At 41.7% G+C, this 25879-nt stretch overlaps 1 protein-coding gene across 1 annotated transcript in view; it reads left to right on the top strand.

The window, feature by feature from the left end:
• Nucleotides 1-2520: 2520 nt before the first annotated feature.
• Nucleotides 2521-25879, top strand: part of NEO1 (neogenin 1) — a 193127-nt gene continuing 169768 nt past the window's right edge. Inside the window, exons 1-2 of the mRNA XM_014953840.1 lie at nt 2521-2569; nt 19152-19469. Coding sequence (XP_014809326.1) covers nt 2521-2569; nt 19152-19469 — 367 coding nt within the window. The remainder of the gene's footprint in view (nt 2570-19151; nt 19470-25879) is intronic.

Here is a 25879-nt window from a genome sequence, read left to right as displayed (position 1 = left end):
TAAGAGATGCCCTCAGCACATCGCCTGCTTCACTCAACGTATTTATGAAGAGCACTCAGGCTGCTTTAGTAATAAAATTAATTTGAATACTGAGGTAGATCTAATGCCATTATTGGATAAGTCCCAAATGATCTATTGTACGCTCTATAAAAACCCATGGATTTATCTGCCCCATCGATAGCTCTAGCTTAATTTTTGCTTTAGAAATCATTATGTAGGTACAGTTGTACAACTATACTGATGTGTATATTTTTATATATAAGAATATATAAATATTTTTTTATATATGAAAAAATAAGTCAGTATATATAAAACTCAGTACAAGAAGATTTTTCTGTGCTTGTATTTGGGATGTGGGTGCAGACGGTGAAATGAAGGTGACCCAGCTCTGGGTGCTCCCATTAGATATTGTTATCTCAGGGCTTATTGCACGAGATTCCTGACACACTTTGGCCTGTGGCTCGCTGGGTACTGGCCCATCTGCCTGCCCTGGTGGCCGCTCCTCCAGCGGCTGTGCCGCGCTGGGCACTCTTGCAGGCTTCTGGTACCACCACAAACTCTGCTGCCAAATATTTAATGCTCCCCTCATCCCTCAGCGTTGCCCACTTTGGTTGAAGATGCCTTGTGTGGATTGCTGTGGCTGTACTGGGTGTACTGGTCTGGGCAGGAGATGCTGCTGATCTGAAACTGTTAAGCCTGAAAATGTGAATAACTTGCCCGTCTCTTTTTTCACTGCATGTTTACAAAGATGAACACCACTTTTAATACATGCAAGCTGTGTATTCTAAAACTTTGGGAGACAAGGCGATTACATTTTAATATTGGCTGCAAGAAGTCCCTGCTGCGAAGAAACCCTAATGAAATAAGGGCAGAGCATCTTACTTTAGTTAATATTCTGTGATTTATGTTCCCTCTCGTGTGCAAGTAAGATAAGTGCAGTAAGTGAAGGAGGACCCCAGTAATGCATGTTATTGGGTGATTCAAAGCCAGGAAATCTTACAGAAACTTAATAATTTTTGAGTTTAAAAAAAAAAAGGTTGTGAACAGCATATTAATGTCTTACAACGTGTTTGTAGACACGGAGTGGTGTTCTTGAAGTGGGTCACCTCACAGATACCTCGTCTTTTGGCCAGTTCCCAACTTCAGTTTGGCCACAGTGAGATCCTGAAGCAGTGGGTGTTTCTGTTACTGAGCGGGTACAAGGATTTTACATGTTCTTGTGTGAGACTTTTTCATGGTTAAAAGTGACATGAGTGCCTGGCTCTCTGGGAAAGCTGTATTTCATCCCACTTGTGACTGAAAGGAGGTGGTTCAGTACTTCAGGATTCTGGTTCTTGTTCTTAAACTGAGCAAAAACCCACAAAAAAACCCAAACCTCTACAACTTACTAGACTTGTTTTTTTCTTGGAAATTTTTGTTTAGAAAGTGTAAATTGCTCTGCTAAAAAACACAGAATCGCATTTGTGACAGTCATAATGTGCTGTGAATTGATTGAAAGAAAACTTCCTCCCCCCCCCTTAAATATAGCTTGTGAGTGTTAATGGTAGATGTAGCAAGCACTGCAGTCTAATTATCTGATTATGCTGCAATTAGGGTATGTTTGAGTTAGGAAAATTTCTCAGGAGAAGGCTCTACAGGCTATTTACATAAAACCTCAGAACGGACAGGGAAAATGAGACCAAAGGAATTTTTAGCTTCATAACAGTGTCTGCCAGTGGCCAGTGGTGGATGCCTGTGGGGAGCAGGTCCTCCTCTTCAGCTGAAAATGTCTGTGGTTTTTATCTTAAAGGTAGTGTTTTAGTGACTGGGACAAATTACAGCAGAAGATCTTAAAGAACCTGGGAAAAGCTTTGCCGTAACATCTTTTGGAAATTGTTTTATGCTGCGATGCTTGAACTAACTTATTTGTGTAAATTGCTTTATATTTTAATGCAATTCTATCAAGAGGTATTATTTAAAATAGAAAGCTTGTTGCAGCAGACATCTGCCGTGATGCAAATGTGAAGGATATGTTGAAACCCTTACCTTAATGTGAGCTGGAGACCTGAAATAGAGGAGAAAAGTAGACCTGGCAGTATATGGTAGTTTATTGTTGAAAGGGAATGACAAAAAGCCTGCAGTTGAAGGGTGTTGAAGTCCTTGGGCTCCTTGCCCAGGTTGGTGGTGGCTTTGGAGGGAGAAGTCACATCTGAAGGTGTAGCACACTGTCCTTATGGATCTGCAGGTCATGGCAGCTTGCTCTGCCCTTTGGTGATGGTACGTGCAGTGCAGCTGATGGATACAGTCACAAACATCCAAACCCAGTTCCACCACAGATTAATGGATCCATTTCTGCAGTGTGGAGCTTACCTGGCGTCAAGAACTGGTGTGAAGAGGTGTTTGGGGACATTGAAGGACGTCACAGTAGTTAATAGTTCTGCGTCAAGGTCCAAGTTGTCGCTGAGTGTCTTAGTCATTGGATTTGCACGATCTGCTCTTAGTGCCAAAATGGTGCACTTCACATGGCTGGCAGCAACAGCCATGGTGGTGGTGGTGTCGGTGAGCCCCCCAGCCAGCCCATTGCGTTCAGGTTAGGTGAGGTGGTGTTACAGCCTCGTGGTTCCTTCAAGAACACGCTGCTTTATTGAGCTAGGTTTTGAAAAGTCCTGCTTCTGGGGTGAGGGGCAGGTGGGGTTTGGGGTGGTACCCTGCTGAGAACCAGCTCTTGCCTCCCTCTGGCCAGGCTGAATGCCTAGATCCTGGGGCTTTCAGAAGGTCTTGGTGTATCGTGTCCTCCCTCTTCTTTCCAACTGTGGCAACAGATGGTTCAGGTACTTCGTGTAGTGTTTATTGCTAGATTCCTCAGAAAAGTTCTTTCCTAATGTTCCTGTTACTGTTGCTTTATTTGCTGCTTCCTGTGATTTCTGTGCTTTTAATTTGAAGACACTTAACCAGTTTGGTATACCTTAGCCAGTTTGGGGGCCTATCTCCCCATGCTTTATTGCTTTGGCTGGTGGTATACTTCTGTTGCGTGTCTGTGGAGAGGCTTGAAGCTTGGTTGGCCCTGAGCAACCTGGTCTAGAGAGACCTGCTCAGAGCAGATGCCTGGGCTAGATGATCATCGGAGACTTCTTCCATAAAGAACTGCACCCAAATTATGTTTGAAGTATTATCTGCTGAATTTCTATGTTGGGAAGATAGTTTGGTTCTTCTGTCTGAGCTTGTTGAAGAGCTTTTTGTCCTACGAAGGTAAATGCTTTAAATTTGGTTAAAGTCTATGAATTGGAAGAAATGCGAAGTATGAATACTTCGTATCCTGTCTCTACTTAAAAATTCTGTTTTGTAGCTCACGCTTCAGCTCTCTCTAATCAGGTGAAGCTTTTGCATCTTAAAAACCAGGGAGGCCGAGCCCAAGCGAAGGTTGATACCAACACAGTCTGCACAGGTTTTTCTGAGCCATCTGTTCCGTGTCTGGAGCTCGTGCAGTTGTCAGTGCTGGAAACAGGTATCGCTCTGTTTCCGTGGAGCTGTTAGTTCCTTCTGGGCTTCTGTTGCCATAATTAGTCAAATTAATATTTCATCAGGTCTGTCTATTTGTTTAACAGCTTAAAAATGAAGTTGTATGAAATGAGCACTGTCCTCTGAATGTGTTATCCGGAGTTCAGATCTGGGTCCTGTTTTGATATTATTTGAGCTGAGAAGTTCTGCTTCGTATTAAGCAGAGAAGAATCTTGACCTGGCCCCTTCCAGGTAGGCAGGCGGGTGGCTGGGACTGTCCAACACGGTCTGTGCCTGCCAACTCCCAGTGCAAACGGGAGCAGCCGGAGCGGAGCCAGTGGATTGAGGGAAGCGGGGTTGAAGCTGCATCCAGGATACTCCATCCCGTTTGGGGCTCCCCAGTATGTCCAGTGTCAAAGACTTTATGGAACTGGAGTGAGCTTGCTTGACCTGCCCCCAGTCTGGCTGGGGGCTGAAGCTTTAGGAGAGGCTTGTTTGGCCTGAAGAAGTCTTGGGGGAGAGGGATGGACCCACTCTCAGCCTGCTGGTACCTGTGAGGAGCTTAGCAGGGAGATGGAGCCAGCCTTCTTCCAAGTGGGGCTCGGCAGCAGGACAAGCGACACCCCAAATTAAAGCCTGGGAAGCAAACAGTCAAGTGTTTGTGAACAGTCTCATTCTGCCTGTAGTCTGCAGCAGCTGACCTGGGCTGGCTTTTCTTTTTTTGGGCCTTTTTTTAGTGGGCAGAATGGATATACCTGGAGAGACATCTCCCAGCTGAAGCTGAGGAGCAGCTTAAACCCATCTGCTGTGCACTAACCCCATCCTGTGCTCTTTAGTCAAATTATTGGTCAGGGTTTTTAATATATTTAGTGAGAGTGTGATGGGAACTTTTACAGCTATGGGGAAATGAGCATAAAAGGGATCTAAGCAAATTCCTGCTAATGATGACCTAGAAATTTGCTTTTCTTACGCATTTCCAACTAACTTAGTAATTCAAGTAATACCCATATCTATATGGTAATCTAGTTAATATATGCAATATTTGTATTTCCACTCTTATGTAAGTCCTTTTTAAACATGTTTGCTTTCCCACTTTGATGGAATAATCTGTATTATAAATGAACAGATAACTCTATTTTTCCCTTGCACATCTATAAAACATTTGCAAAGCTAATACTTGCAAATATTGTTGCTAATATATTTGCAAAGCTACAGTTATGCTTTTTATTTTATTCTGGCAAAAACTGATCCAATCAAAGCTACAGTGCTTCATGGGAATTTTGGAGGTGAAGCGAGTAAACAAGGTAGATGAAAGCTTTTGTTTGTCTTCAGAAAATGAAACAGGAAGCCGTTTCGTTAATAGGCTTTCAGAGGAGACAAGAATCTGAGTAAAGCTTTTAAAACTGGTCTTTCGGTTCATTTTACTGTACTTTCAACTGAGATCAAATAGGGAGGGCGGTGGCAGTTGGAGGTGCCCCGTTCCCACCCCAGGGTTTCTATTCTCACCCCTGCTGGAGGTGCAGCTCCTGTGCTCTCCGGTGCCCTCCTCCAGGAGCCATCGGGAATCGGGAGATAAATTGACTCATTTGGATAGTTTTCTCTTGGTTTTTCTTGGCTTCCGAAGAGCTCACCAACAGCTTAGTAGCAATCTCTTACGGAAAAAATGTCAATGGAGAAAATAATGCGACTGCAAAGTTATAATAAAGGATTAGTGCAATTAGGTTTTTTCATTGATCTGGTTTGAATACAAATACGTTGTTAAAAGTCTGCAATTACTGTCCTGATATATGGCTGTTTGATTTCATATATAAAAAAGTAATAAAAAAATCCAATAATTTGCTCTCCTCTGTGTATGTTCAGTGCACTTGAAATAATGAAGTTGCAATAAATAAGGCTTGGGGATTATTTTTTTTTTTTAATTCTAGGTCATGTTTGTGCATATCATGAAAAAGGATCAGTAAGATTTGCAAATATTTCTGTCATGTTTTGGCTCTGGGTCTGAAACGAGGTTAATTTATAATGATGAAGCTTCTGAGGTATCTGTGCTGTTCCTGGGACAGGTGGTTTAACGAGTGACTGTAGTCTGGAGTCACTGGTGTGAAGCCACGGCCTGGGTTTGCTCTAGAAAAATTTTGTGGTAGATGGATATTCCCCATTTGGGCAGGGAGTGCCAGGCCAGGCAGAGCCTCAGTCTGCTGGGGAGACACAATCCTGCCCTCTAACCGCTATTGATCTTCACCCAGCCAAATTGCATAAAAGACATTAAAATTTGGGCAGGGAGTGCCAGGCCAGGCAGAGCCTCAGTCTGCTGGGGAGACACAATCCTGCTCTCTAACCACTATTGATCTTCACCCAGCCAAATGGTATAAAAGACATTACATGATGCCAGGATCAATGTGCAGAATTCACACTTGAGAGGATGAAAAAACTGTTTGAAACTCGCAAAAACGGTGTTTAGTTGAGATGACACAAATGGAGAGTTTTATCCACTACTTACAGGAAAAAAAAAAAGTGTAACTTGAAGGAGTTGAGGAGTTGTTAACTCGGTGAGATGTGTCTGAGGTACTGCTGAAACTCTTTTCCTGGTGGGCACCGAGATGACACAAATGGAGAGTTTTATCCACTGCTTACAGTAAAAAAAAAAAAATAAAAATGACTTGGAGGAGTTGTTAACTCGGTGACATGTGCCTGAGGTACCACTGAAACTCTTTTCCTGGTGGGCACTGGTCTGTGGTGCAGTTGAGTGGTGTTTCTTCACTTATTATGCTTGTCTTGAAAAAATAATGGAGGCTTGAAAAATAATCAGTCATGGGGGACATTGTATGTGTACATGACTATAGTGGTCTGTGTGTGTACACACCCCTTTTATATAAGTTGTGCTTTTGGATAAAGTTTATATATATATATATATATGGGTTATGTGGCTGTTCTGCGTGTTTCCCTGTTATCTTTCTGTACTTACTGGGGTGCACAAGCCAGGTAGTTTTTGCTTCTATTCTCCATTTAATTGAAAGACAACTTTTTCAATCACGAGGTTTGTCCTTACATTTTCCAAGGGGTCACATATATATGGGTTATGTGGCTGTTCTGCGTGTTTCCCTGTTGTCTTTCTGTACTTACTGGGGTGCACAAGCCAGGTAGTTTTTGCTTCTATTCTGCATTTAATTGAAAGACAACTTTTTCCAAGGGGTCAGAACTAGGTAAATTTCTAATCTTGTTTCTCTATATAAAGTGCCTTGCTTATGTTTCTATAGTTCAGTTAGCGTTGTGTGATTATTTCTTTTATTCTTGTTTTTTTTCCTCTTGATAGAGAAATGAATTTAACTCCAATTACAATAGCTTTTCCTCAGTGACCATCAAATATTCTACCCTGAGGCATTTGTCTGCCTCGGTTACTACAACGCTAGCAGTGTCTTCAAACACAAACAGCCAACCCTCAATTTAAAAACGGAGAGAGATGGATGGGGGGTGTAAGCACTGAGATCTGGGAGGGCGCAGGGTCCAGTGGAGGCTGTACATGGTGTTCCCTTATCTTTAGACTTTATTTTGGGCCTCTCAAGCAACAAATTTAGCAAACCTTTACACTCGGAATCTAAACAAATTAGTGGTACTACTGGTTATCTGTCACTTCTCCCAGTTCCCTGGTGCCTTATTCATTATGGCGGTGCCAAAGCTGGAATGGGCTGTGGCTTTCCCTGTCCCTTGAAGGCACACGCTGCATCTCTGTCCCTTTCCGTGGCACCGGTGCCATCCTGTCCTCCGCCTACAGACCCTTCTGCTAGAACGTAATTGTTTCAGACTCTCCAGTGTGTCAGCTTCCTTTTACAAGAGTAGCCTTATGACTTAAATTTGTGAAGGCTCAGTTTTATTGCAACTTAATTTACGCATGTAACGAACTCTGCCACAAATGCTGAATTCCATGGGATAGAAAAACTAGTGTAAATACGTTTTAAAAGGGGGATTCTCAAAAACATTGCTGTATTTTATAATAGTGTTTATGTGCATCTTTTCCTTACCATTCTACTGTTCCCTTTCTTTTAGTAGTGTACTTAAAGATGGATAAAATCATCATTAATAAATTGCTAAGGTTATTATTTTATATATTGTGGGTCAGTGGTGTGATTGGACAGTGGTTGCTTTCCCAGTGCAGGAAACCAGAGGAGTGGCACAGGCTGTACAGTTAGCTACAATGAGTGTACAGAATTAACTGCTTGTCTTAATCTTTCAGAATTAGCTCCCTAAATTAGGAACCCTCAAATTGAATGCTATAACCCGTATTCTTTTGCCCCTTCCCCCTGAGGCGGTCCAGAGGTCCCAGCAGAGGTTGCTGGTGCTTCTTCTCCAGAAGCTGAGGAGCAAACCCCACTTGTGGCTGCCGCATCCCTCGGTGGGAGGATGCTCTGAGGGTGAATGGGGGAGTTGTGCTGTGTTTACTCTGCTCCCGGGTGCTCCCCAGCATCCGCTCTCGACTCTGCTCTGACGAGACACTGAGTTAAAAGGGTTCTTTTTGCTCTGATCTGATGCGCCTGTTCTTCTGTTTGCAGGTCCTCTTAGATAGTCTTTGCTTGATCTAACATTAAAGGTATTTGTTAAGAATTTTCTCCTCTTTCATGAAGCGTGACAGAGGTCTCTCTTTAGAAAGACACTGGAAGTGATGTTCAGCAACATTCAGTTTGGTTCTTGCTTCCATTTTTTTTTTTTAATGTTGAACCCTTTTTTCACTTAAAGCTTCCCACAGAAGCCAGGTTTCTTCTTTTCCTCCTCACACATCTTCCCGTGTGCCATTTTGACCGTTGCCTGTGGTTGGAGCCCCCCTCCCTGACCTCATCACAACATTCCCCCTTGGCACTTCTCCTGCGAGCAGCCTTTGTGATGATCTCTGTGATCCCCCGGAGCGGGGAATTGGAGGGGTGGGCTGGAGGAGACCCCCAGCAGGGAGAGCCTCACTGAAGTGCGACTCTTGTCTCACTTGAAGTGCATCTTTAAATGAATTTGCTACATGGACTGGGTTCTGTTTGTACCCCATCACCTCATTGGTGTCTGAGAAACAGTAATATTACTTTACCCTTCGTGTAGAGTTCTTGGATACCACAGTGTGTTTACTACTTGGAAAATATTTAAGTAATTGGTTCCAGCAAATAATCCTCTTGTGATGTGTGGGGATTTTTTGCTATATTTATAGTCTAAACTATTTTTTTGATCTATCAGTCTGGCAAAAAAAAAAAAAAATATGATTGAGGCGAGGAATCTGCTCCTGGATTATCAAAAAAAAAAAAAAAAATTAAAAATGATTGAGGCAAGGAATCTGCTCCTGGATTACCCGGGCTTGGTTTGCAAACCAAGGGGGAATCTCCACGGGGAGCTAAACTGCCCGTCTAACCTCAGCGAGGACTTGGGCAAACCAGTTACTCCAGTCTGAGCACCCAGAGCCCAGGCTGAGCGTTGGGTGGTTTGGCCGGAGCCCAAATAGGGTGTAAGGAGGGGAAGATGGAGGAATCTTTTGCTAGATGTTTAACATCTTGCCTGTACTGTGTGCAAGGTGTATTTTCAGTCTGACAATTGGATTATCTGGTTTTTAACCTTTGAAAGCCACTCTTTGTTTTTACTGTTGCATGTACCTGAGGAGGTAAATGATGTGCCTGGCTGCCCAGAAGGCTGGCTCTCTAGGAAAGGAAATCCATTACTCCGGGAAAAAAAATGGAAATTCCTCTTTACCTGCTGTAACAAGCGCAGTATTGTCAGTAGCTGACATATGGTAGCTATTGCTGTGGAAAAGTCAAAGTACTATTGTTCACGATGATGAACAGAAATAAATTTTCTTCCCTTTGTAGGTGTCTTTACAGTGCCCTCTAGTAATCTTTTGTAGAAATGCTAGACGTGTCTTTCCTCAGACCAGTTTGATAAAGTAATGAAAATAGTCACTGGAGGAACTCCTCAGACCAGTTTGATAAAGTAATGAAAATGGTCACTGGAAGAACTAAAAAAAAAATAATAAAATAATTGGTCTTTGGTCCTCTGAGGTGCTTTCTGAAGGAAGCACTACTAATATTAAAAATAAGTATAAATTGCTTGCTGTTCTTTTCTTTTTCATACTCAATCAGGAAGAATATGAAAACTATAAGCACCATCTTTCTGCAGTCAGATTACTATAAAAGCTACCAGAGCTGACAGCTGGAAATTGGGTAGTGCAGTAATGGGGTCTCAGCCCGGGCTCTGAAGTTACAGGCAAAGAAACTAATTTAATCTTTTTGCTTGAAGTATGAGGAAGAAAATTACAGGGGAATAAGAGCCATATAAAGCATTCAAAAATGGGCAAAAAAAATATAAAAAACCTCCTGGCATACTGTTAATTTCATATGAAATGTAATTACTTTGGCTTATTTTGACAGATGAGAAAAGAGGAGTTTGACATTGGATGAAGGCTTCGTTAGGGGGTAGAGTGAGGTGGGTTTTGGTGGAGCTTGCTCCCCTGATGGCAGTCATCACCCTGAAAGCATCGTAGCTCTGCTGTTAGATCACGTATCGAACAGCTAATCCCAGGAGATTCTGATTAAGGTAACTTCTGTGCCTGCAGTTGAAGTCAAAAAGGTTTTACCTTCTTATTATTCCAGCTTATTTCTGTCATTATAGCGATAGAAAGGGGTATCGTGTGCAAGGTTTTGTCCTTTGTGTCAAGTAAAACACGGTAGCATTTTTAAATCCTATGTGGGCTTGAAGGGCTGTGTCAGTTACAGAGATTGCCTGAATGGAAAGGGAGTTCTTGGAAATGAGAGAAATGGCTTTGGTAATTCCACAAAAAAAGGAAAAGGTGGACAAAATCCTTTAAGCTCTCCTTCTGAAGGGGTTATGAAAAGAAATTTTGCAGTTAGGAGGATATTCAGAGTAGTTCCTTACTGGCTTAACTGGAATATACGGTGTTAGATGCTCTGTCTTGCTTTTCCTTTGATATAAAAGCAAAATCTCCTTGAAAGGATGTTCCTTGCAGAAGGTGAGGGGTTTGTGGGACTTAGTTCCGTAAAATCCCAGCAACCTGAAAGAAATCCAGGTTTTTGGTCTTGTGGTTACAAAGGATTCTTTTCCATTCCACCCCAGGAGGAATAAAGAGTCCAACAGCACTTGGTTTTGAAGCACGGCTGGTAGGCACTTCTCTGGGCTTGAGTGTCCATTTCTGGCCGATGAAGAAACCCCTGATGAGAAGATAACTGTCTGACAGTGGGGCTCTGGACAGGGCAAGAGTGGAACATCTCCTTGGTGGGGATTTCTTTTGGTACAGGTTACACAAGAGGACCATGAGAAATGGTTTAGTGAATCGTGCTTTAGGGGAACCTCCTGCAAGAGGAGCTTGTGCCATCTTTTTTCCTTCAATTTTCCAAGCTTAAAGGAACTGCAGCCCCTTAGTGAAGGGCCAGAGGAGCTGTGAGGCAGCGGTTCTCCGCTGGCTGTTTAAGGGAGCCAGCCCCACAGAACTTAAGACAATTAAGGAGCAACGCTGTAAATAATAAAGTTGCTTCCATGCATTCAAAATTCAGGTAAAAATTTCCAACTCCCTAGAGGTGTTAGAGAGGCCGTGCAACTAAACACCAGACATAAATGCATCTCCAAAGATATTTGATATTTGAGATTACAATCTGTGTTTGGATTTTGCTGTTGATCATTATCTTGTTTTCCTTCCCATTATTTAATAATATATGAGGAGATGGTATCGGTTACAGAAAGAGTGGTTAGAGTAAATGCATGGATGCTTATTTTTCAGTGTTTTACTGCAGGCTCATTGTGTGCTATTTGGATACTTTCTTCTTAATTCTATTTCCGCGTACTCTTTTTTTTTTTTAAATGGGCTAATTTTTTTAAAAACATAATTTCATGCTTGCAGTCTGTTGGGAAGGTCAGTTAAGATTAAGCCAACCGCAATTTGTTATTAACAAGTGAAAGGTAACTGAAGGTATAGAAAAAGCTATAAAAGCATTGTTGCAAGGTGTAGGTTGCTTTGCTTGAATTTATTTTTTTATTGACTGTGCTATCTGAAAGGCAAGGATACTCCTAAGTTACCAAAGGCAAAGTCTGGAAACGTATATTATTTCTTTGTATGTTTCAGTAGTTCCTATGATGATGAGCATCTTGACTTTTGTGTTCTTGTTAGTACACAGCGTCACAAACCTGCTCAACTCAGTAACGTTGAACCATCAGAGAGGAATATGCAGAAATATGTAGCTTTTTCCACAACTTTGTGTTTCTAGATGGGTGCCTTTTGGAAAACAGGGGAGCAAAAAGGCATAGTCCCTTGTCAGTGGAAGCTGCCGTCTGTGTGTTGGTGCCAGCCTGCAGGTAGGGCTGGTGGTGGTCAGGTGGCCGCTCTTCACAGTGGACCACAAAGAATAATTTATCTGAACTTACCATTTGATTGAAGAGAATGAGGGTACTGGTTCTGTGGTGGTGTCCCAGGCTGTTAATATTCCCTCAGTATTGTCTGCGCGGCCTGTATTGTCGGGAGGCACCTGTGCACGGGATTGACAGCTGAAGGGAAGAGAAGGACAAAGGCTTTATGCTGCTCTCTTTAGGGAGAATTTGCCTGAACAAGCAGTTTTCTTGTGTCTGCAACACAGAAGCAGCCCCTTTTGAGTAGAGGGGGAAGGGGGCTCTGGACGGCTTGCTTTCCCCATGCTGCAGGGAAAAGGGTGTCTCTGCCCTATGGATCTCAGACCATGGTCCTCCTGAGCCAGGGGACATCTCAGCCACCTTGCTGTTCTTCAGGCATCGCTGCTAGGCCGCTGTGCCTCATGGCGCTGGGGCCAGGACGACTAACTCTTCTTGATTAATATCTTGCTGTAGCGTGTTAAATCATAAAAAGAGGAAATGTGCTTGTGCTGAAGAAGAAAGGAATCTACCAGGTCTGGGAAAGTTTAGATTTATATGTGGTATTACTTGCCTGCCAGTGTTACCTCACTTGCTCTCCTGGTTCTGCTGTCAGCCTACCCCTGGAATTATTCAAGTACCAGCAGGATTTATATTGTACATCCACGGTCATGGCGAGCTCTTCCGCTCTTCCTTTTTTTTTTTTTTTTCTTGGTGCTTAAGTGCAATATCGTTTTTGTCTCTGACTTACAGATTGCAGAGTCTTTGCAAAGAAATGAAATGGTGCTTAGAGAATGCTGGTTAGAGAATTTGGCCTTGGTTTGTCAGTAGGAGCGAACTTGCCAACCTCCGTGTGTGTTGGGCTTTGGATGGACTTAAAAAAAAAAATAATAATCCTAACCCATCTTTGATAGTCAAGGTGTATATTGCCATCAGGAGCACTTTTGTTTCCCCAGGTGGTCTGTGTTCTGCCATGAATGGAAAACACATTATTAAGCAGAAAGTCTATCTTTGCCTACACTCCTGTGGAATATTATAATACACCTTATATAAATATTGTTTATGGAGCAGTCCAGAATGTTTCCAGTGTTGTCAAGAGAAAAAAAATTACCAACCTGCTAACACTTACATTTTACTTAAAGATTAATACATGTAGCAATTTATCCATATAGATAATGTGCTTCTTAGCAATGAATATATTAACAAAACAACAAAACAAGTTCACTGTAAGCTCATGCTGGCGGCTTGTAAAGAATAGTGTTTGTAACGTCTTCAATTAAAATATGTTTGGCTAATTCTTGAAGACAGGTTTTTTTTAATGATGTGGGTTAGGAAGGACATGACACACTGTTTTTAGGATTACAAGGGCCATTGGGAATGTTAATTAAATTCTGGTGAAAAGCCTTTAAAAAGTTCAATCCTGCAGCAAGAGAGCTTGGGTCTTTTATCATTGACTTGCAATACATAAAAAAGGGGCTTTATAATGGTTTCTGCCAGTCTGATTAGGAGTTTGTCAAATGCTTCTTTTTTAAACGTCAATTTTCAAGGGTGTTATGTATGTACTCTTAAATTGCTTTGGAGTCTAACTTAAAAAGAACAAATACCGTGCCCCTCAATTGACATATCTTTCCTCAACGTGTAAAAGTAATCATTCTTCATCAAAGCCCCGTATTACTCCTTCCAAGGACTGAATCCTTGTCTACGACTAATCTAAAGTCAGGTACTTTGGATGAAAGATGTGTTTGGTTGCCTTCTGTTTGGAAGAAGTGGCTCTGAAATTATCCCTGTGCTTCATGTTTTCTTTCTGGGGTGGTTATTGCATGTGGACCTTGTAAAATGGGATGTTCTAACAGCCCTCTGCTTTGAATGGTGGTCGTCATCGGGAGTGCATCCCCACCAAATGGTTTTGGTGGCAAGAGTGGTTGAATCTCCAGCAGTAGCAGCAGGGAAATCTTCAGCCACGTGCTGCTGTGCACCACTTTGGGATAATTTATACGCGCTAAGTAGAATGGAGACCAGAGTGGTTTTGTCTGAAGTTATTTTCCTGAACGCCATAATTTCTGAAGAGCTTGTGTCAGGCAGTTGTTAATGCACACATTGAAATGATTTAAGTTCGATATTGGAATGCTCGTGTCTTTCAGAAATTAACTGAATAACGAAGGGGAGCTTCTTCCCACTCGAGCAGCCACTTCGCATTTACTATTGTAGGCATTTCCTCACCTGAAGCCTTGTTAAGGCTGTACCAGTGCTCAAAATGTGATGCAGGTAGCAAAACATACAAAAAAGAAAAGACCTTGTGTAGGCACGGCAGCAGTGAAATGAAGGCTAAAGGAAGCCTTGGATTTCTTTTTTCCACTCGCCTTTTGAAAATGCAGCATTTGGGAAGGGCGAGTGGTGAGCTCTTGCTGTCTCACGTGGCTGCTTTCAGATTTCCTGTAGCTGGAAAGTCTTGTGTTAAAACTTTCTTCTTTTGACGTTAAAAGCCTTTTCATGGTCTTTAGGGAAGCGTGCTGTAAGGAGAGGTTCAGGCAGATTCATCTTAAGTTTGTGAACTTGGTGTCATCTCTCAGATGTGCTGTCGTTGGTCCTTTTTCGGTGAGAAGAGTTGTGTGTGTACGGTCCTTCATCTGACACCGAGGGGGTAAGAGACCAAGGGGGCTGAGAAAACGGGAAGGTGAAAAAAGCATTTCATTGCTGACTATTCTCAAATCAGTTGTGTGTGACGAGTTTTATCTCGGCTGAAACAATTTCAGAACTGTTGGTTAATTGTGAGAATTGGAGGAGAGATGAGGTACAAGGAGGACTAGCAATACCCAAAATATTTTAAATGGGAGGAGAGAGGGAGCTGGGGATGTATGAAAGTAGGCAGCTTGGCTTCAATTCCTGCAAAAATTGAGTGAACAAACATGGGTTTTTTTCTAACTTCTTCTGGAAGTAATGTGGGTAGGAGAGTTAATTGGTATGGAATTGTCAAGGAAACATTTTCAGACCATTCTAATTTTCTTATTTTAAAAAGTTTCATAGGAAAAAGCCCCAAACAGTTTCCCTTATTCTTTTCTCAACAACTACCACCCCGTTACACTCCTGTAAGGAAGTAGGGAAATGGGGTCTTATCTGCCATAGGATGGCTAGGAGAAGGGATGGATAAGTGTTGAGAGAAGAAATAAAGATGATGATATTGAAGGCTCCTTTGTGTGAGATTTTGCGCTTGTGTATTCTGAGTAATCTTCTACTAGACATCTTTCATTCATAGCCTGGATAATAGAATAAGCTAATTTGTTACATTTTCACATGACTGAAAGCTGCAAGGGGGAGAGCAAGGTTAGAGTTCAAAATTGGTACGCTTTTTTTGGCAGGAGGAAGAATTTGGAGGAAGTTAATCCAGTTAGGCAGGAGTAATCGACGAGTCAAACATTAAATGGAAAAGAACCAGTCTCCTGGCAGTTTCTGGGAAAAGGATCTGGGGATTACGGTGGTAAAGGGATTGCAGATTGGTGTAGTCAGTGGTGTTAAGCTTCTGTACTAAAACCTGTCACCTCTATGGTGGGAGGGATGAAGAAGGGAGTTGTAGAGCCTCCAAAATGGGTGAAATGACACTGTACCCACAGCTGACACTGTCTCTGCTGGGGCTCTCATCGTGTTTGGGACATGGCACTGCAGGAGGAACATGGGCTGGTTGGAGAGGGTTCAGAGTTATCAGAGCCCTGCTGTCTACCTAATACTGAACTGGAAATGCTAAGCCCAAGTAAAAGGCTGGAGAAGGATTTAAGTCCTCAAATATGCAGAAGGCTGTTGGGAAAGACGAACAGCCTGTTCTCCGTGCCCATCCTGGCACAAAGGAGCTTGCTTAAATCATAGCAATTCTAGCACTAATCCTAGAGGGTGAAGTGCTGGAGCTGAGTGCCTGGAGGAGCTGCTGGGTCCCTGACACTGGTTGTCAAGAGCACATCTGGGGGAAAAAAAAAAAAAAAAAATCTGTTGGGAATGAGCAAGATTTAACCGTTCCTGTTTCTGAGCAGGAAGATAGACTTGTCTTGCTTTTATTTAAGTTTCTTGGGCTAATATTAACACAAATCAACCCACTGATATTTGTACACACCTACGTATGTGCACCCCCTCCAGAGCGAAGTCCGTGGAAAGGAGGAGGACACCCTCCATAAAATACACCAATTCAGTCTTTATTAATGTGCTGTCATTTAACCGAATAATCAATAGGTTGATGGAGTGGGAGAAAAAGCTTGTTGATAGAAATAGAGGTTTATTAAAGTCTTCATGCCGACTCAAGGTTTAAATGAGGTATGAACCCAGTTGACTGGAGCGTGGATGCAGCAGAGAAAAACTAAACTCGAGAGTGTTTTTCTTTATTCTTGTAGGGGTCTGGATTTGTATTGGAAAAACTTACAGAAGCTTGTGATCTGGGAAGGAAGAAAGCTTGATCGCTTGAGTAGAATGCTTTCTCTTGGAAAAGCCAGGGACAATAAAGCTCAATCTTTAATATTTAAAAAAAAATAATAATTTAACTTTCTGTAGGGATTGAAGAGCTGATAAACAGATGAAAATATCTTCATGCTGTTCATGACTCTTGTTTCTTGTCTGGTATATCAGAGCTGGAACTCAGTGCTCCACACACAGGGAATACAGTACACCTGCACGGAGGTGTGATTACACAAACTGAAGTAGCAAAAGCAGCACCTAGAAATTTTGTAATTTGTTCTGGGTGCGTGTTTTTTTTTTTTTTAATGTGGGGTTTTGTCCCTTTTTATCCTCAGGAAAGACATAATCTCAAGCATTTGGATACCAACATAACGGGTCTCCAGTCTTGTCAGAGGCTGTTATTGTCACCAGGGAAACTTTGGTCTTCTGTACTTTGTTTCTGATTTCATCTTTGAATTCTTGAAGGTAGAAGGACACTGGAACACTATAACCTACAAAAGCATAACTTATCTGTTGTTTCTCTCACACCTTTTACTCCTGCCTTATCTTCAAGTTTCTGTGAATCCTGAGTAGCAAAGACAATGAGCTTTGTGCAGGAAGGCTGGGGTCCCTCTCCGGGGGGATGCTGAAGGGGCTCTTTGGAGACAGCAGACTTTTTGTGCAATTCAGAGATAGAAGGAAGCATATCAATTTGTTAATTAAGGCTGTTTTCCAAGGTAAATCTGATTGTAAAAAAAAATACAAAACAACAAAACACAAAACCAACAAGCGATTGAAGAAGCTAAAATGCTTATAGCACAGGCTTTACAAGTAAAGGTCTCCTTCATGTTTGTACTTTTTCTGAAAACATCATTATTCTGCAGCTTAACAAATCCGGTTATTAAATGCACATTCCTTTTCAAGGTGGTCTTAACATACTGCAGCATTTCATTATCGACCTTAGTGGGAAAGATTAAATAGTTTTGAGATGAGTGTTTTTGTGACCTTTTGTGAAGGGTTTAGTGTGTGCCACAGAAGCTTCATTTCGTATTTGTGAATGCATTTTAACCCTTTGATAACACCACCTTTCACAAGTGCTATGGATTGCCCTCGTGTTCTTAGAAGTGCATAAGGGAAAACCACCTTCTTGCTGTGTCAGGTGTTGCTCACGGGTGGATGTTAAACTGGTTCATGGGTAGGTTTGCTACATCCGTGTCAAATCAGATTCCTGTAGCATCTGCCTGAGCTGCGTTGTGTGGTCTGAACGTTCCTCTGAACTATGTGTAACTGGGAGACAGGGAGACTCCCCCCAAGTTCCAGACTTCCCCCACCCCATTAAGGACTACAGACAGGCTTTAAAGACCAACTGGTTTTCCCATGTTTGCTCTGGAGCACTTGCTCACGTATAGCTTAGGGACAGAAACCACTTGAACTGGTAGAATCTCCTTTCTGGTCCCCAACCAACCTGTGACTTCAAAAAGTTATTGTCCAGATTTTTAGACAAGAGGAGTCAGAGTCTGATGCTTCGTGCTGAGAGTGCATTAGACACAGTGCTTGTCAGAGTCTGATGCTTCGTGCTGAGAGTGCGTTAGTAGACACAGTGCTCGTGAAATATGCTTTATACACCAGAGCTGGCATTTAGCTTCTATGGAAAATAGTTATTTTCTAGGCCTTGCAAAAAGACCTGGCAAGTTCAGCTGCGGTGTGAGTTTTCAGCTGGCATTTTTAAGTGTTTTCCTCTCACAACTTGCTTTGTATGAAGATAGGAGGAGTGGTTGCAGGCCTGGGTTGAAGTGACTTGCTTTGAAAGCACTATTAACCTTTAATCTGTGTGCTTGTGCTTTGGGTTTGCTGGTGGGCAGCAAGTAGGATTTCAATTTCTATTGCCATGGTGTTTTGTACACACATCCCACTCCAGGTCCCCAAGTGGAGGAGCAGTGGAGCTTGTCAGAGTGTAGGTGGGGGAGCCTTGATGTTATTTTGAAGGTGGGCTCTAAAAACAAAGACTTCTTTTCTCTCAACCCATCCTTACGCTGATTTTGGAAAACTCTTCTTCCTGAAAGACTTTCTTCCTTCTGTTTTCTATGGATGATTAAGTTAAGACAAGTCAAAAGTCAAAATGTATTGACACACAATCTTTCTGCTTGACCAAATACACCAGAAATACAGTAATTAAAATTCTCTTCTTAATGGAGAGTAGAGGTTAATTATAGAAGTCTTCTGGGAATACTTAAAATGGAAAAGTAATCATGTTTGTCCTGAACTAGAATGGAAGTAAAAAAAGAAGTCGTATGGCACTTGCATGATATGTTAAGCTCAGAATTGGAGACTCTTTCTCCTGAGGACTGAATTATTTTTATTTCTTAATATTTGTTATCCAAAACAAGTTACCGCACTGCTGTGGTATGGCAGCTGTAGCACGAACGGCCAAGAAGAGAGTCCTAAGAGCATAAATCATTAGTTATAAACATGGTGCTTGAGTACATATATTAGTTTACATACGTTTTGATGATGCAGACGTCTGTCTGCAAGGGGTTGCTCAGGACTATTAACCATATTGATTCCCATATGAGCAGATGAATGTGTTACGGGGTGAAAACCTCTTTGAATTTAAGAGTCCATTAGTATAAGTAGTCAAAGCAGAAAACGCTGTCATATAGACCAAGCTATTTCTAATACCTACAGGGAGAGGACATTGCGAGTAGCCGTAGTTCTTATGCACATTACAATATTCTGAAATGAAGAGGCATTTTGTTTAAAACCTAGCTATTTCTAATACCTACAGGGAGAGGACATCGCGAGTAGCCGTAGTTCTTATGCACATGACAATATTCTGAAACGAAGAGGCATTTTATGTTTAAAACCTGTAGAAGGCTAACCCGAAACATTGTGTGATCTGTGTTTTCCAGGATCCCTTGTGAGAACCTTCACTCCTTTTTACTTTCTGGTGGAGCCAATGGACGTCCTGTCAGTTCGCGGCGCTTCTGTGATCATGAACTGTTCAGCTTATTGTGAAACTTCTCCAAAAATTGAATGGAAAAAAGATGGGACTTTTCTAAACTTGGTGTCCGATGACCGGCGCCAGTTGCTACCGGATGGATCTTTATTAATAAACAGCGTGGTGCATTCCAAGCATAATAAACCCGATGAAGGATATTATCAGTGTGTGGCCACTGTGGAAAGCCTGGGGACCATTGTCAGCAGAACAGCGAAGCTCACAGTAGCAGGTAAGTCTCTTTTTGTTAACTAATAGCACCAGAATGTAGATACTCTGCCCTTGCGAAAAGGGGATGGCGCTTTCCAAGAGAGGAAAAAGTGGTTTCATCAGTTACCAGTGAAACTGGGGCTGTATCTCTCATTTTATTAGCTAAACAGTGTCATATATTCTATTCATCTAAGCAGCTTAATGTGTGGGTATTTCTCAGGAAACGCTGAAGATGGGGAAAACTGAAATGAATGGATTTAAAAGAATGTGTCAGGTGCATGTAATCACAATGAAGATTTACCACAGCTTAAAGGTGGGGAGGGAAGAGCAGAGCAGGGTTCTACTTTCCTTACGAATAAATACCCTTAAAAATAACTTTCTCCACTTGCTTATATCTAAATACCCTTAAAAATAACTTTCTCCACTTCCTTATATCTTGATTGAGATTTATCTGCCCTCTGTCACGAAACATTTGGGAAGCTCCTAAATGTGTACAGTCCCTAAAGAACTGGAAGAGTGGTGGAAAAAGCAGGAGCACTGGGGGTTTGTATTTCTCTGTTTCCTGAGTATTCTTGAGGTGTGAATGAGGAAGTTTGAAAAGGAAGAGAACAATGGAAGGTGTAAAACTTTCTCCAGAGACATCAAGAAGCCCAAGTCATAACCTCACTTTGGGTGTTTTGAGTAACCTTTAGACGTGATTTGATAGTAGCTTTTATTTAGGGCATAGAAAGCAGGAAGTAGGTGAAGTTTGAGGTAAAAATAAAGAATACGACTAGGGAAAGTGTTGTGTTCTCAGAATGTCATTTGCTTCCATCTCAGGGATCAGGGGTGTCAGACTGTAAGTGTTTTGTAAACAGTGTAGCTGGAAGAGACTTATTATTACTTTGTAAGAGTGAGACTTCAAAACCCAACAAAAAAAGGTGAACTTAGGCAGTGTAACTAGGAAAGAAGCCTGTGAAGCAATTTTCTTTTGTTTCTCTAATGATGTTTGCCAGCCTTTTCAAACAGATTTTTTTTTTTTTCTTTGCTTAATAAATGTCTCAGGGTAATGAATTCTTCCCGACTAGTGCTACAGCAGCTCCCAGAGCTGCTGCTTACTGTCATTTATATTCCGATGTTGTTTCGATTAAGTTAGCTTGTAGCATTGTTGTGAAACATCAAATGTCAGATATAAAAAAAGAAATAAAATATGGGGTTTTATACCTTAAAGGAGTGACTTTCAGAGTCTCTGAGTGAGAAATACATTTCTGAGTTTCTTGGCAATGAGGACAATAAAAGCAGTTCTCACACACTTATGTCAGGCAATTACCACCTTCTTACATTGCTGCTGTCGTGATTAATTCTGCTGTTTTCCACATGAGATCATCCAGTCTCTTGCTTCTGTTATCATTCTGGTCTATACGATCATTAAGTAAGGTTAATGGGGTTAAAAATGAAGGTAATCCAAAATGTCTTCAAGATTTCCAGTTCATTTTTCCTGTATCACTGCAGAAGGTACTATTTTAATGGATAGTTTTTAAAATGATGGAATGTTAAAAAGCCTTTCATTATTTTTTTTTTTAAAAAAAAACCAGCCCAACACAATCCTGGTGAGTTTTGTTTTCAAAAAATCTTTGCTAGAAAACAGAACAAATGTAGTCTAACCTGAGTGAGTAGGAATGTTTACAACACAGACAGTTGCATGTTGCCCTAGCAGCTGTATTAATTCCATGCAATAACAATTGTGGGGTTTTTTGTTCAGAACTGAAGGAAATGGGCTCGATGCATGTTCTTCATTGCCTTATTCCCTGCTGTTAGAAACCGGCACCCGAGCATCCTCTGGCTGTGGTGTGTATAAGCTGCTCTCCTGCTCCGGAAGATTTGCCGGAGGGAGGTGTGTGGAAGCTGTTTATTAACTCAGCGAAGCGCCAGAAGCTGTGCAAGACTACATGGAGTTTAATCCTTCAGTTGGGAGGATGAGTGGCTTTGGTTGCTGAAGGCTTTGGAATAAGAGATGAAATATTTAAATTCGGGTTTAACTGTATTGCTTTTCCTGACCTCATTTGAATCCCTCAGTTTTATCAGGGATTTTTAATATTCCCTTCCCCCCCCTTTCCTTTTAATTGGGAGCTTTCAGGCTGTGGTGAGCGTGGGGATAGTTAGCATAGCAAGGTCTCTCCTCGCCTTCCAGATAACAGCGGGAGGCAGCTAATTCCTGTCTTAATTGAGCAGTGGTATGTTGAATTCATACAGTGGGTGTGAATGTTGTACTGTGATGCACCTGATTTCTTTAAAAGAGAATATTATGAAGCACAGCTTGCATGTTTTAACTGCTTCTTGCTCATTAAATAACTTCATTGCTTGAAAATGACAAATTCTGGTGAGCGATGTAGGCCAGGGCAAAGAAAATCCAGTAAAACATGCCATGTTCATCATATATATGAATGGGTGCAGGGTTTGAGTTTTTAGCCGTAGAACTGCAGTGTTTTCCCTGACAGCTGATGCTGAGCAATCTACCTGCATCGAGTCTTCTGTTGAGGTCTAATGGGCTGATAAATTCTGATAAATTTCTCAGATTATTAAAAAGGTTTTTTATATATTACAGTTTGACGGATCTAAAATTTTTGAACATCAGCAACTGCAGCGCTCTTGTTGCTGTGGGATGACAGATATTGATGGCACAAGGTGTTGCAAGGTGACAGAGGGGCTTAGTCAACCGTTGGATGAAAAAATCAGCCCAAAACACACACTCTGAGTACCTGGGCCCAGACCAGACCCTGCAGACAGTGACTGAATGCTTTCCGTTAGAGACCTACTTTCTTGGCTTCTTGCTCCAATTTATGTTTTTGACACAGTGCTACGAAGGTGTCATGGCAGGGGAGAATTGATGATGGGCTGGATGGGCAAGTTTGTAGTGTTTTTGACAATGTGCTTTTAAAGAACCTTTTCCATACGCGGTAATAGATGAGAAGCCTTTACTCTGCAGGGTTTTTTTGGTGTCAGAATCAAAGTTTGTGGCAACTGAGACTCCTACGGAAATCTATCTTCTCCCTCTGTACTTTCTCATGTGATTTAAAAAATCAAGTCAAAAGTTATGATAAAGTATTATGTTATGAAGAATACTTTAAATCGGCACGGTTAGTCTGTAACTTGAAATTGTCTGTTTACTGTTCTACCAGACCTCTAGTAGTAAATCTTTGATTTTCAGCAATTGCAAACAGCAAGACCTAAGTTAGTTTTAACGATCAGTAGTTTCAGGATACACATATCTCTTTTCCCCATTAAATGTGTGCGCTTCCCCATTTTGGTTCTTTCTAGCAAATGAAGGTTTGTCGTTTCTAGTGTTTCTTTCCTTCTTTGCTTCCTCTCGCTGTGCACACTTAACCGTGTTATCGTGCTTCAAACTGGATTTGGGAAATAACTCATTTATTTTTAAAAGTGGTTTTGCTTGCTTGCTTTGAAACCCGAATATGAGTGCACAAACACAAGGGAGGTGGAGGGAGACGGTGCGGTGGTCATATTGTCCATAAAATTTATAATTTCTTGCCATTATTATTAAGGATTTGAACTAGGGAAAGTCAAAGGAGCTGCCTAATTTATGTAAAGCCACAACAGTTTTTAATCTGTGCTTTACTACAGTATGTTTTTTTTAATTGGCTTTTGAAATGTAAATCTGTCTTTGATACTTAAGTGCCAGTTAGATCTTGAGCAGGGTGAAGGGCAGGAATAGCTCCTACAAAGCACCCATTAAAGAAAAGGGTTACAAAACTTTGGGGAACTGTCTGTAATTCATCTTTGTATGTAAATTTAGATGTATTTTAGTAAAAAGTATAATGATACTAGTACTAGCTTAAAAATATTCCCAAGATGATCTTTTTTCCAGTCACCACTTTCAACTACTTTGTTAAAGCTTTTGTAAAGCTTTTATTGAGAGAGGAGGTACACGAAGATGTAAAAGGTCTGAAGCGTGGCACTGGCACTGAGTTCCATCATAAGGATTTATCAGTTCTATACATCCATTTAAAGACTGCTCGCTACATGATTTATTTCACCACTTGTCGTCTTTTTTCCCCAAGTGAATCCATCTTTTCTTTCTCTTCTTCCATTTATTTTTGTATTCAATAGTGCTTTGCTTTGAGCTTTATGTGTAATTTGCTTGGTTATGATGAGGAGCCTGTATCACTGCCTTGGTAATAATTTCAGGTATGTCTGAGTTTCACTAATTCAAAAAGCACTTAGTGATAACATGACTTTTTTTTCCCCCTCACATCTTGATTAAATTGTATTATTTCACATATATATTCACAGAAATTTTATTTTCAAACCTTCATTTTTGTAATTACTTTTAGAAAACTACAGGCAAATTACTTCTGTTGAGAAATATTCCTGCCATGTAGTACCAAACTGTTAAAGGGTTCAATAAACAGAAAAGGCAGGTTTATATTTAGTAAAAATGTAATATTTCTTTCAGAACCATGTGAAAATGTTGCAGGTGCAGCACCGCCCAGAACGAGCAGGGTTTCTTAATGAACAGTAATTCTGAAAACTATTGGGGTGAATCCAGGAATGGTTTTGTGTTGAAAACAAACACTGAAACCTTGATAGACTTTCCATTTTTCCATTTACAGCCAGAAATTGTTGGGTGGGTTCAGACATATCATATACATGCTTGGAAGAGAGACTTGGGTTGAATTCCAGGTGTGCTCTAGCACTCTGTTCCTCGGCACCGTGTTCTCTGTGCTCCTCTGCTTTTCTGACCCAAATAAATCTTCCTCCTCCTGGCTCGTTCAGCTCATCACACGGTGTGGGCTCTCCTGACACCTCTGGCTTTGGGTCCTGCTGCTGTCGTACAGTGGAAGGATTTTGGCAATTTCATTTATCAGGAACAGCGTGGGGAGGAGGTGAGTCCCGTCCCGCTGGACTGGACACTTGGTGAGGTCCCACCTCGAGGGCTGTGTCCAGTGCTGTACCACAAAAAAGACATTGAGGGGCTGGAGCGGGTCCAGAGAAGGGCAACGGAGCTGGTGAGGGATCTGGAGCACAAGTCTTAGAAGGAGAGGCTGAGGGAGCTGGGGGTGTTCAGCCTGGAGAAAAGGAGGCTGAGGGGAGACTTTCTCGCTCTCTCCAACTCCCTGAAAGGAGGGTGTAGCCAGGGGGGGTCGGTCTCTTCTCCCAAGGAACAGGCGATGGGACAAGAGGAAACAGCCTCAAGTTGCCCCAGGGGAGGTTCAGATTGGAGATTGGGAACAATTTTGACACTGAAAGGTTTCTTATGCCTTGGAATGGGCTGCCCAGGGAAGGGGTTGAGGCACCATCCCTGGAGGTTTTCAAAAGCTGGGTTGACATAGAGCTTAGAGACATGGGTTAGTGATTGGTTTTATCAGAGTTAGGTTGATGGTTGGACTCGATCTTAAAAGTCCCCTCCAACCCAGACAATTCTGTGATTAATAAAATCCACTATTTTACATCTTCACTGTTTTTCTTTTCAAAAGCTAGGAAACTTCACTTAAAACCTTTGCAGTAATATTTTTTTTTTTGTCTGTGAAATGAAAGCCAAATGTCAGAGCGCATTGGTGCTGCAGTTACCTGTCCCCTTGTGTATGGGATGGTTGTATCCACGTGGGCTGCAGCACAGAGTCACCTTCGTGCCTTCTCCTGACCTGTCCCCATCCATCTGCAGAGTCAAACTCGTGGCCCAGGAATTGGGATAGAGTTGTGTGGTGATAGAAGTGCTCCATGATATGGATCCCTCGGAGTCTCGTACAACTTGAGAGATACGTAACCCCTTGCTCAGGGGGTGCAAAAAGTGGAGGCAATTCCTTCATGAGGAGGAGACTTGGGACCGGAGGAGGAAGGCTGTCAATGGTATTCTCTAACCTGCTGCAGAATGTTGTGCAGAACCTCTCAATAATGAGGGTGTCCAGCTCTCGAGCTGTTTGACCAATACAGTTTGCTTCATTCCTGTGGCAACTGAGACTCCTACGGAAATCTATCTTCTCCCTCTGTACTTTCTCATGTGATTTAAAAAATCAAGTCAAAAGTTATGATAAAGTATTATGTTATGAAGAATACTTTAAATCGGCACGGTTAGTCTGTAACTTGAAATTGTCTGTTTACTGTTCTACCAGACCTCTAGTAGTAAATCTTTGATTTTCAGCAATTGCAAACAGCAAGACCTAAGTTAGTTTTAACGATCAGTAGTTTCAGGATACACATATCTCTTTTCCCCATTAAATGTGTGCGCTTCCCCATTTTGGTTCTTTCTAGCAAATGAAGGTTTGTCGTTTCTAGTGTTTCTTTCCTTCTTTGCTTCCTCTCGCTGTGCACACTTAACCGTGTTATCGTGCTTCAAACTGGATTTGGGAAATAACTCATTTATTTTTAAAAGTGGTTTTGCTTGCTTGCTTTGAAACCCGAATATGAGTGCACAAACACAAGGGAGGTGGAGGGAGA

Source organism: Calidris pugnax, unplaced genomic scaffold (genome assembly GCF_001431845.1).
Source record: "Calidris pugnax isolate Ruff unplaced genomic scaffold, ASM143184v1 scaffold237, whole genome shotgun sequence".
NCBI lineage: Eukaryota > Metazoa > Chordata > Aves > Charadriiformes > Scolopacidae > Calidris > Calidris pugnax.
The sequence above is the reverse complement of the archived record's forward strand: the minus strand, read 5'-3'. Positions and strand labels throughout refer to the sequence as shown.